The sequence below is a fragment of the Pecten maximus genome, chromosome 12 (genome assembly GCF_902652985.1).
Source record: "Pecten maximus chromosome 12, xPecMax1.1, whole genome shotgun sequence".
Classification (NCBI taxonomy): domain Eukaryota; kingdom Metazoa; phylum Mollusca; class Bivalvia; order Pectinida; family Pectinidae; genus Pecten; species Pecten maximus.
Window position 1 is genome coordinate 25,812,476 of NC_047026.1, and position 12,533 is coordinate 25,825,008.

General features: G+C 34.7%; 1 protein-coding gene across 1 annotated transcript in view; it reads left to right on the forward strand.

Moving 5' to 3' along the window:
• The window catches only part of LOC117339189 (protein SFI1 homolog), a 32,191-nt gene extending 19,925 nt beyond the window's left edge, over positions 1 to 12,266 (forward strand). The window contains exons 18-29 of the mRNA XM_033900635.1: positions 869 to 944; positions 1,196 to 1,368; positions 1,840 to 1,942; positions 3,000 to 3,096; positions 3,378 to 3,538; positions 4,077 to 4,226; positions 6,218 to 6,394; positions 6,847 to 7,139; positions 7,701 to 7,790; positions 8,188 to 8,784; positions 9,555 to 9,660; positions 10,746 to 12,266. Of these exons, the coding sequence (XP_033756526.1) occupies positions 869 to 944; positions 1,196 to 1,368; positions 1,840 to 1,942; positions 3,000 to 3,096; positions 3,378 to 3,538; positions 4,077 to 4,226; positions 6,218 to 6,394; positions 6,847 to 7,139; positions 7,701 to 7,790; positions 8,188 to 8,784; positions 9,555 to 9,660; positions 10,746 to 10,859 (2,137 nt within the window). The 3' untranslated portion in view covers positions 10,860 to 12,266. The remainder of the gene's footprint in view (positions 1 to 868; positions 945 to 1,195; positions 1,369 to 1,839; positions 1,943 to 2,999; positions 3,097 to 3,377; positions 3,539 to 4,076; positions 4,227 to 6,217; positions 6,395 to 6,846; positions 7,140 to 7,700; positions 7,791 to 8,187; positions 8,785 to 9,554; positions 9,661 to 10,745) is intronic.
• Positions 12,267 to 12,533: the final 267 nt, after the last annotated feature.

The following is a 12,533-nucleotide window of genomic DNA, read 5'->3' on the forward strand; positions in this document are numbered from 1 at the left end:
TCTGCATCTGGTTGGTATTTATAGGAAAAAATATTGGTCCCTACTCCTACTCCTTTATTTTAGTGCGGGTTCGCAACGGGCAATCTGATTAGTAGACAGCTCTGAAAACAAAACTGCATGTAACAATAATAGTCAACCAATCAGACTGTCCGTTTTAAAACAGCTCTGAGATAAATACTCTACTTCCGTTCCACAGTTGATGCATCGTTCAATTTTCAAGTGTTACACCTTGTTGATATAGTAGGAGTAGGCGCTATTTTTTTTCTACAAATACTGTCCAGATGCAGATGCCTGTACTGAGGCACTGATTAATTGGTGGTACAAGGGTAATTAAAACTTAATACCTTGAAAAGGGATAAAATTCTGGTGTGTGTTTGGATAATATTACAAAATCTCATGTTTTGTTTAATCAACTCTATAACAGAGTCTGATTTCTTTTTGAAAGAATTTCAACCCCATTCCAAAAAAAAAAAAAAATAGAATTTAACAATATTGCAGGACACAAGATTTTAAAAGTGCTAAAAATGCTCAGTCTGTGAACCTTGAACAGAAGCTTGTTTTTTTTGTCTATAAATTTAGTATTGATTTTCAGGACACTTGTGTTTATAAAATGCATTAAGATCTAATACTAGATACATATATTTTAGTAGGCTTTTTATTCATTTTTTGTATATTTTGATATCATGATTTGAAGTAATTCCACTATAAAATGTGACATCTATATGAGAATGTGTTAGTTTCTAGACAAACTGAACACGTTAAAAAATAAAATGCTTGATTTCCCTGTCAGCAACTGTCTTATATAATCCAGTTAATGTAATCACTCCTATGTAGTTGTTACACTGATGATAATATCGTTTATTTACAGCAAGAGCAACGAAATACATGCTGCCAAACACCATTATGTCAAACTCTTGTCCAAAGTGTTTTCGGCGATAAGAAAGGTGAGTTAAAGTGGGTCTCTATTGGAGGCAGCAGTGTTGGCATCTTTGGACTGGAACCTGACTTTTATCTCAGTAAAATCTTATAACTTACAAGTCTTTAATTTAGGACTGGAGCCTCAAGTTTATCTCAGTAACTCTTACAACCTGACAATTCTCTGTCTTAGGACTGGAGTGTCCAGTTTATCCCCATAAATCAAAACTGCCTGACCGTTGAAGCAACACAGAATAATGACTAAGTTGAAATTTTTCAGTATGCAGAACATCGGAGGGCGAAACACAGGAAAACTTGCCAAGCTCGAGACTTCAGACAAAGATATGTCTGTCAGAAAGTCATGGCAACATGGAAAGGCCTGGTGGTTCAGGGGAGACAATTCAAGCACAAAGCCGACCAGAAATACCATGAGAAATCTAAAATTCTCCTCAGGTAGACTAACATTTCCCCTGTGAAAAAAACATGGAAAAATTTGATTTAATGTTTGGGTTTTTGTTTTCATTTTCATTTTACATGTCCTTACTTTTGAAAAAAAAAAATGATGAAAATGTTAAGTTTACAATATTTACAAATCACATTCTACCGTTAATGCTGTAACAGAAGATTTTTTAAATACATTAGGTATAAGGTACACTAGTTGATATTAAAAACAAAATATTCATGTCTCTAACATTTATCTCTAGATTATAAATACGTATACATGTATCACCAATTTATGGTAAAATTATACCTAGGACGATTTCAGTGGAAATATATAAAATTACATATTTATCTAAATGTGTAAATGTGTTTACTTTTTTATGCATAAATGTATATTGCATGATAATATAAAAACAAATTGAATGTACATGGATTTTTTTACCTATGTGATTTCATAATTTACCAGTTTGCTATATTTTACAGGCAAACACTAAAAACTTGGCATGAGAATGTTGAGACTCAGATTCTAGATAGAATTATCAACCAGACTGCAAAGCTACACTATAGGAGATGTCTACTAGGCAAGGTAACTTTAGTTAGATAGAATTATCAACCAGACTGCTCAGCTACACTATAGGACGTGTCTACTAGGCAAGGTAACTTTAGTTAGATAGAATTATCAACCAGACTGCTCAGCTACACTATAGGAGATGTCTCCTTGGCAAGGTAACTTTAGTTAGATAGAATTATCAACCAGACTGCTCAGCTACACTATAGGAGATGTCTACTAGGCAAGGTAACTTTAGTTAGATAGAATTATCAACCAGACTGCTCAGCTACACTATAGGAGATGTCTACTAGGCAAGGTAACTTTAGTTAGATAGAATTATCAACCAGACGGCTCAGCTACACTTCAGGAGATGTCTACTAGGCAAGGTAACTTTAGTTAGATAGAATTATCAACCAGACTGCTCAGCTACACTATAGGAGATGTCTACTAGGCAAGGTAACTTTAGTTAGATAGAATTATCAACCAGACTGCTCAGCTACACTATAGGAGATGTCTACTAGGCAAGGTAACTTTAGTTAGATAGAATTATCAACCAGACTGCTCAGCTACACTATAGGAGATGTCTACTAGGCAAGGTAACTTTAGTTAGATAGAATTATCAACCAGACTGCTCAGCTACACTATAGGAGATGTCTACTAGGCAAGGTAACTTTAGTTAGATAGAATTATCAACCAGACTGCTCAGCTACACTATAGGAGATGTCTACTAGGCAAGGTAACTTTAGTTAGATAGAATTATCAACCAGACTGCTCAGCTACACTATAGGACGTGTCTACTAGGCAAGGTAACTTTACATGGATTTTAAATGTTACAACAGCCTTCATTTTGATATTGGGAAAACTTTGTCTACTTGGCATGGTAACTTTACACAAATCAAAAGCATTTTGGGAGTCATTGGTCGCAATGGTGTGGTATCTTGAAAACAATCTTTAATCAGTAACATATTTCTGTATGGGAATAGGCACCAAGACATTTATCTTCTAAAACAGGCTAATTGTTTGCCACCTGAATAACCAACATGAGAGATTTTATCCTATGGTGTAGTACACATGATCCTATATCTAACTGTAGGTGCTGACCACCTGGCATAGGTATGCTGCCATCCATGCCTACAAGAAGTCCGAGACAAGACAATGGGTGGAATCTACACAGGAGGCGTTAAGTCGGAGTCAGTGTCCCTTTACAATCCACTGTATTAAAATACATAAACAAATATGTACCTTTAGAAAAGTGTTCTGAATTGATGAAAAAATTGTGCTGGTTATGAAAAGAAAAGTATTAGTGCATATTGTGATTTAAAAGGATGTTTTCTTTTCATCTTTGAGCAAAAAGAAAAAAAATATATAATCAAAAAGAAAATAAATAAAGGGAAAAAAGATGTATGTAACTTAAAACTTACATCGTACAACATAGAGAAAAGTAACCAGACTGTAACCTTTGTTGTTACAGATAAACTACAGAGGTACTTTGGTCAGTGGAGACTAGCCAGGGAACGATCACTGCTCTTCCAGTTACGACAGGCCCAGGCCGAGCAACATCACAACCGTTATATACTACAGCAGGTGTTTAGGGCCTGGGGAACATTCACAGAACAGTCGCACTCAAAAAAGGTGAGACCGGGGAATGTTAACAGAACAGTCACACTCAAAAAAGGTGAGTCCGGGGAACATTCACAGAACAGTCACACTCAAAAAAGGTGAGTCCGGGGAATGTTTACAGAACAGTCACACTCAAAAAAGGTGAGTCCGGGGAACATTCACACTCAAAAAAGAGTGAGTCTGGGGAATGTTTACAGAGCAGTCGCACTCAAAAAAGGTGAGTCCGGGGAACATTCACAGTCCAGTCGCTCTCAAAAATGGTACAGCCATTTACAAAAATGTAAGTGTTCTCTATATGAAACAGAAGTCACTCATTTTGAAAATGTTTTCCCTACCTCAAAATCTTTTCAAAGCGAACATTTCCTTTCTGTAGAAGAAGTCTCTAAATTTTCAATAGAAAATTCTTAATGTGAAAACGTTCCAAAATTTTCTTGACAAAAATGATCAAGAAGTGAAATGTGTCTTTTGAGGGTTGTCTAGTCTGAACTCCAGCCTAGTTTCAAGGTTTGTAATTGAATTCTACTTTAAAGATACTCTTGTTTGACTGCAGTTGCTGACAAAGCAGTGTAACTGGTTCAACAATAAACGACTGACGATCCGTTTCTTTGCTACATGGAAGTCTCAGTATAATCTGGCAGAAGAAGAGCACAGGAAATCAGGATTAGCGTTGTGGCACTGGAGCCTCGTCGTACAGAGAAAGGTATACTGTTTACTGAGTCATCAGTTTATTATCACTGCTGTAGGTGTAGGGTGATAGAAAAAAATTCTTTGTCAAGGTCACTGCTAGTCCAAACGAAAACACATTTAGGATATCCAAGTTTGAAATACAATAAATTTAAGACTGGGAACCTGGAATTGACACCAAGGATTGCAAAAAAGACACAAGATATCAGACCCTTTCGAAACAAATTGAGAGTTTGGTCTAGACTAGTAGAAATGAATTAAACTGCAACATACAGTTGTTTTGACATTCCAGGATGTGTCAGTGATGCTAAGGACGTACAGTGGTCATAGGAGGCGACCAAACTCAAAACTGGTCAAGAGAAATGTCAAAATCAGGATGGGGTGGTGCAAAAAATCCATTATTCAATAATTTTCATAATTTTCAAAATTTTCAATATTGGATTTTTAAAGAACATTAAAATGCATGTGTGCATTCTGAACTGTTTCCCTATTCAAATGAAGTAAAACGTTATGATAATTCTCAGGGAATACAAAATCCACCAACAGTGTCTGCCATCTGATTACCTTGGTTTTCTAGATCAATATCAAAGTTAATTTAAAAAAAACTACTTTAAAATATAACAGCGCCTTTTATGTAGAAATCAAGTTTTATAAATCAAGTTTTTGCACTGCTGTTATATGAAAACAAATTGGAACATATTTGTTCAAACCATGAAACTTCTTTCAAGATACTAAATAGAATATGAAGTATTTGTGGACTATTTTCTGGTGTCCCAGTTATATGTCAATTGGTGTCCCTGTTATATGTCAAATGGTGTCCCAGTTATATGTCAAATGGTGTCCCAGTTACATGTCAAATGGTGTCCCAGTTATATGTCAAATGGTGTCCCAGTTACATGTCAAATAGTGTCCCAGTTATATGTCAAATGGTGTCCCAGTTATATGTCAAATGGTGTCCCAGTTATATGTCAAATAGTGTTCCAGTTATATGTCAAATGGTGTCCCAGTTATAACAAATGTTGTCCCTGTTATATGTCAAATGGTGTCCCTGTTACATGTCAAATGGTGTCCCAGTTATATGTCAAATGGTGTTCCAGTTATATGTCAATTGGTGTCCCTGTTACATGTCAAATGGTGTCCCAGTTATATGTCAAATAGTGTTCCAGTTATATGTCAAATGGTGTCCCAGTTATAACAAATGTTGTCCCTGTTATATGTCAAATGGTGTCCCTGTTACATGTCAAATGGTGTCCCAGTTATATGTCAAATGGTGTTCCAGTTATATGTCAAATGGTGTCCCCGTTAAATGTCAAATGGTGTCCCTGTTATATGTCAAATGGTGTCCCTGTTACATGTCAAATGATGTCCCAGTTATATGTCAAATGGTGTTCCAGTTATATGTCAATTGGTGTCCCTGTTACATGTCAAATGGTGTCCCAGTTATATGTCAATTGGTGTCCCTGTTACATGTCAAATAGTGTCCCTGTTATATGTCAAATGGTGTCCCAGTTATATGTCAATTGGTGTCCCTGTTACATGTCAAATGGTGTCCCAGTTATATGTCAATTGGTGTCCCTGTTACATGTCAAATGGTGTCCCAGTTATATGTCAAATGGTGTCCCAGTTATATGTCAAATGGTGTCCCTGTTACATGTCAAATGTTGTCCCTGTTATATGTCAAATGGTGTCCCTGTTACATGTCAAATGGTGTCCCAGTTATATGTTAAATGGTGTCCCAGTTCTAATCTTCTAATCATTATTTCAGTTCTATCAGGACTAGTCTAGTAACATAGGATAGCTATTTTCATCTGGAAGGAGTGACTTTCATGACCAAATGGATTTCATTTCAATTCAAGACCTGCTTAACCCTTCCAAGGCATACAGACCGAGAAAAGGGATTAATAAACTTGTTTTATATATTTGTTGTGATTTTTAAACTGAATTATTTATTATCTAGACAACGTTATTAATCTCAATGTTCAATGTTTTACTTAATCTTGTTTGAAGGCTTTGGTCACCTGGTATGTTGAAACTCAGAACAAGAAGCGAAAGAAACAGCGCCTCCTGGAGGCACTGGAGAGAAGAAGGAAAAGATTACTAAGACAAGGAGTGGTTCAATGGCTCACGATGGCATCAGACCTTACAGAGATGAGGGCCAAGTTTGCAGCACAGCAACATGCTAAGGTTATTCAATGAAAAAAATTAATTTGAAAAAAAAACTTAAGAATTTTTTTTCTTTAAAGATTATTTAAAAGCTTATTATTTTCATAATAATGAATATGTTCCTATGATCACAAACAGCCTTTTGATAGGAAAAATAAAATTTGGAAGGATTTTTAGCTGTGTTCATGTTAACAGATATACTTCAGATTTAAAGAAATCTTTTTGACGAGTATATTTAAGATATAAGAACATTTTGTAGTCATATTGTGATTAATTGTCAAAGGGATGTAACACTTATGCAAAAACAATTTAAATCAAATTGAAGTTTAATGATGTGATGAATTTTTTTTTATGATGTCTGAGATAGATGAAATGCATTTCAGGAACAATTTGTTTTTAAATTTGCAGTTTCAAATTAGAATTATGCATATACATGTATTGAGTTCTACGGACATGATTTTCTCATGTTACAGAATGCGTTTGTAAAGCATCAGCTGATCCAGAGGTGTGCACTTCACTGGCGTCATTGGACAGCGAAGAGGAAGCTGCAAAGGGGAGATAACTACAAAGTTCCTAGCAAACAGCCAATCGCTCCCCCATCCTCACACAGCGATGTCTTCTATCTCAAAGTCTCGGATCTACCAGGCAGGAAGCAGATTGCCACTGCAGAAGTGGGAGTACCACAGCCTGTTCTCTCTGCATCACCTGGTAAAAGTGGAGCTACCAATCCAACGTCTGGGCTGGAAGTCCCTGCACCAAATCTGAGGTAAATGTATCGTTATTTACCAGAGATACAACACATAGAATTCTCTTTTTCTTGATAAAAAGGAGGAAAATGAACACCATAATGAGAGTATCATTGGTCTATTTTTTTCTCTATTTACTCTGAGACATTAGACCTGCAGGTTTTGTGAGTTAAGTTGAGGAATTTAGACTGAACCTAAGAATAATTATATCAGCGTTGGTGAAGATGATGTGTATTTCATTGTGATATATCCAACTCATTGAGACATTGACTGCCAACTGTTGTCTATGAGACAGACCAATCATTAGGACTTAAGGAGTTATTTCTGTATATCTGTATATAATGATAATAATTTAGTTTTATATACCGCTATATCACAGCAATATAGCTGTCTCAATGAGGCTCACAAATTATTTAGTATAATACATCTGTATTTCGAAACATTGGCCATGCCTGTTGATTTTCAAAATAATGAACTCCATATGTTATATTCATCTTCTTATTCAACATGCAGAATAGAACGACAGTTTAAATATCACATTTAGGAGCAAGTGTTTTAGTAGATATCGGTCCTTTATACAGGTTACAGTCCCGGAGGAAACCTCGTCATCCAGCTTTTTTGGCTGATTCTTTGAAGAGAGCAGGACTGATTGTTAAGGAACCAGATATAACGTAAGTGTAAATAATCTGTAAAATAGTGTTTTTAATTATTGTAAATTTATGTAGTTGCGTAATGCATGTGCTGTTCCTGTTTGTGACACTTTGTTATTTCTCGGTCAATAATGATTTTACGATTAATTAGGATAATGACACTTCACAATGAAAGTTTTTTGTTTTCTGGTTTAACAAAGATGATGAGTTGAGAAAAAAGACAATTATTTAAACTTTCTAATACAGGTTATATTTAAACTTATAGGAGCCAAAATAAGCTTTGAGGAAAAAATGTAGTTTGAAATTTTTGTTAGGTTTGTAACTCCATTTCTGTCAGAGGCATATATGTTTCAAAAATATTTGATAGTTTTTACATTACATACATAACAGGCCTGGTATTCTAACATTCTCCTTGTAGAAGTGACCCTCTTCAAAGGAATTCTACTTCTCCGTCACAGACTGAGGACAATCCTGTGCCAAATGAAGAAACAACACAAACAGAAAAACTGGAAAACATACCATCTTCCTATATACCAAAATCTGATATGTTCTTGCCCGGTACGACTATTGTTCATCCTACTCAGCCTACAGAAGATTCCATAACAAGGAATGTGAGCGAGTTGCCACCTTTATTACAAGAGACGAAACTGGTGTCTTGGAAACCAAACAGTGAAAAGACCCAGATTTCCAAGCTTTCTCTTGAAAGTGATCAAAGAACTACAAACACACTCAGGAAGCAAATGCCAAAATCAGAGGCTTTAGAGAAATGTGTAGAAAACAGGGCATTAGATTACCATGATACAAAGTCAGAATTTCGGCTTCTTACCCCCGCTGATTTCATGACCCCGGGCAGTTGTGATGGAGATACTGACTTTTCACCCCTGTCAACGCCACGATCTGTCGATTCTGAGAGGAGTAATTTAGAGATACCATATTCTAAGGAATCAGCTGATAAACAAATTATCAGGATCAGAAACCATCTGAAGGAGTTTGAGAGGAAGAAGAAAAAACTCAGGTACAGTGTTATTTAACAAAATATTGAAAATAATTTTATATTAAAAGCAATATTTGTTTATACATATATATTTGTTTTTTCACATGAAAAATATTAATAATAGATCATGATCATTGCTTATAATCTAAAGCTGTACACTTAAAAATATTTGTTGAAAGGAATATAATCACAAGTGGAGAACTTTTTGTGTATGTGAAGGCTTCGTTTGAGACCCCATATACATCATCGAGAAGTTCTTGTATAGGATCACACACCTCTCCATAGTGTGAACCGAAAACAGCCCTAAACCTTTGTTGTGTTCAGGGCCCATATTCAAGAAACCATTTTCAAACATAATTTTTTTTTTGCGGGCTATTCCATTAAAATATCTACCTGAACCCAGGACTCCAAAATATATCACTTCCATCCATAGTTGAATTTCCTTCCTATTACTTAAATATGTAATAGCCCTCAGCTGAACATTCTTCAAAATCACTGATAAAATCATGAAATAACCGTTTAAAAGAAAAATTGATATATTGAAAATAATGTCTCACTTGAAAAATAGTAATTCAAATATTAGATTTATAACCAAACGTATTTGAGTCTGAGCACAAAATGTGTATTTAAGTATGACTATGGTTTAATGAATACAGGTCCAGATCTATCCCTATAAGTAAATTTAGTTCAGTTGGTAAATTTGTTTTTAAAAATCATCTATTCTAGACTATATGTTATCAGTTTTGATATTTTTTATAGATTTGACCTATTAACTCTTTCATGTTTCACAGAAAATTGCACAAACAACACCAGCAGTTGAGGGATTGGATCAGGCTTGAAGAGGCCAAAGGTCAACCAGATGTTGACGTGAACCAGGTCAGGGTGGAAGTTGAACAAGTAAGATATTAGCTTCATTTCTATCATAGAAGTGGGTGCATCATTTATATTGTACAATTTACAAACTTTTTCAAGTTTTAATTGAAAATAGTTCCTTTAATACATGGCTCTGCTGAGGTAAATAGAAAATTAAAGTAATACTTAGGACAGGTAAATCTGTAGTTATTGTAGTTTTATTAATCATACTATAAAATTATGATAGAAGAGGGAACAATTTCTGTATATTGTTTTAATACATTTCCAGGACAAATGTTGGTTATAATACCTCAAATTTAACACTGTAATATCGTAACATGACGTTCTACACCTGATCACATTCTGGTGGTCTTGGTCAAACTCATTGGTGAAGCATTAAATGTTAAATGTCAAAGGGCCTTTGGGTCTAACATATCACAGCCTCCCAAAACACACACACATACCGTGTGTTCCTTTATTGGGTTTGTACCAGTTGTACGGTATCAGATAATGGAACGCAAATGAATCTCAAGTAAGTTCCCAAGATGGCAGCCATCGCTCGCTTCAAACATAAAAATCAATTCTTTAGCTTTTACAAGGTAATGGATGTAAAATCAATACTTAAATGGTTTCATCATACTTGACTTACATAATTTCTAAAAGTTCATCCTCTTCTCGTTTTTAACAAATGAAAAATCACAGTTCCGCCATCTAGAATCCAAGTGGTACGTTTGAAAAAACGATCCATTAGAACGGTTCAATTCTGCTGGTACAGCGTATTCCATTATGAGTACAGTAGACTGGTACTGGTACAACTGGTACGAAACCGATAAAGGAACGCACGGATACACTACACACATGCATCTAGCACACAGGGGGGCTGTCCTTAAATGACCTTAGCTGTTGATAGGACGTTAAACAATACTGAACCAAACCATACAAACCCTTTCTGTAGGGGACACATTATTGTATATGAGTGGGGACATTCAATTCTGACATTCAATTCTGATACAGACATTTTGTAGTGTTCACATTGAATGAGACATACTATAATGGCTTCTTTGGTATTAGGATCATCATCTATTAATGTCAGTAGAGGGAGCTTACCTATGAGTTTTAATTTGTTGCAGATGGAAATTGAACTAGAATTGCTGCGGACCTCGGTTGAAGAAGACAAGCCTCATTGTGCTAAACTTGTCAAGACTGTCACACAATTAGTGCAGGAACTCCATAGCATTGACTAAAAACTTGATGAAAACATTGATATGTAAAAATATCATTAAAGGGTCGGAAAGTTCAGTTCTTCCAATGTTCCAATCGGTGTGTATCCATCGTAAGTCTGGTATCAGGATTGAATAAACAAAGGGTACATATCTACATTTGAACATCTCGGTGAATAGCTACATATATAGATTTCTCCCTGATAAGATTTCCACTGTTCATCCCGTCATCTCCATAAATTTCACAAGGCTATTTATATAATGTAATTAAAGTGATATTATATCTTTTCTCCAGAATCTTTTTGCATCTCTGTTTTGAAAAATTGATTCAAACTGAACTCTCCAAAACCTGTATCACTGAAAAATCCATTAAAAATGAACTCTTCAAAACCTGTAAAACTACATTGTATAGACATACAGGTTTTGAAGAGTTCATTTCTTAATGGATTTTTCAGTGATACAGGTTTTGGAAGTCTCAAAATGATAAAAATAATTCTGGATAAATGATTTCATAATCATAGCAATATTGTGTTATAAAAATAGCTTTGTGTTATTAACGGAGATGATATGGGAGCTACAGTGAAAATCTTCATCACAGAGAAACCTATACATGTAGCATGAAAACAACAACATGTATATAAAGAGAACAAAAATAACTGAAATTTGGTGATGTTTAAAAAGATTGAATCCCATTTGAATGGATTTGTGTTTGAAATCAAAAAATTGAAAACATGTAAAGTGAACATTTTCATTACAATCGTTTGGAATCATGTTTGAATGTGATGTTATGCTCAAATTCTAATTTACATAATTCATGCATCTCCTCTATACAGCTGTTTGATCTTGGCAGGCATATTGCCTCTCTTAACTGATTAATGAAGTCTGAAAGATGATTATGAAAGTCTTTTTAAGGCCAAATCATGTCATTGAATCCTACTATTGTGTAGTACATGTGATGAACACAGAGTTTTCCGTTAAGCAGGTAGGAGATGTTCGTGTGAGATGTTCATCTGATTGTTCTTTTACCCAAAGTAGCATAATGATTTTGCTTTCATATTGAAGTTGAACAATTTCCTTATTTGGAGACATAAGTTGTTATAATAATTTACCGAACTCATTGTTCTCTATATACATCCACATTGGGACTGAAAAATACCCTACAAGATAATATCTTATAGGCATTGTTAGAAAGTATATCTTTTGGAATATTTAAAGATGTTAGAATATTAGTGTTAGGTATTGGACACAAAGTTCCTGATATTCAATTTGATTTAAAATACAGATCATCATTAATTTATGGACAAAGTTAAGACATTACATAGTGGTGATATGTATTTTTGTCAGATTGTCTCATATTATACAATATAGATGTAAAGAATTACATTTAACTTATTACTTTTTTAATATAAAATAAAAAAATGATTAAAGATAAAACACACAGTTTTGTTATTCTTAACTCTTTTCAACAAAGTGTTTCTCCTTATCAAATTGTGTGTCAGCCTGTAGATCTGTCTGTATTCCCTCCTATAAAGTATTGCTCTTCATCAGATTGTGTCTCTGTTCGTCAATATGAGTCTTTTTGAACCCATCTGTTCTATGTCTTGCAGTATTTAGCTTGTTTGGTTCACCCCTCCATGCTAAAATAGTTAAAATATATAATATTTGATCAAACATTTTCTTATGCCCTTTAAGTCTTGT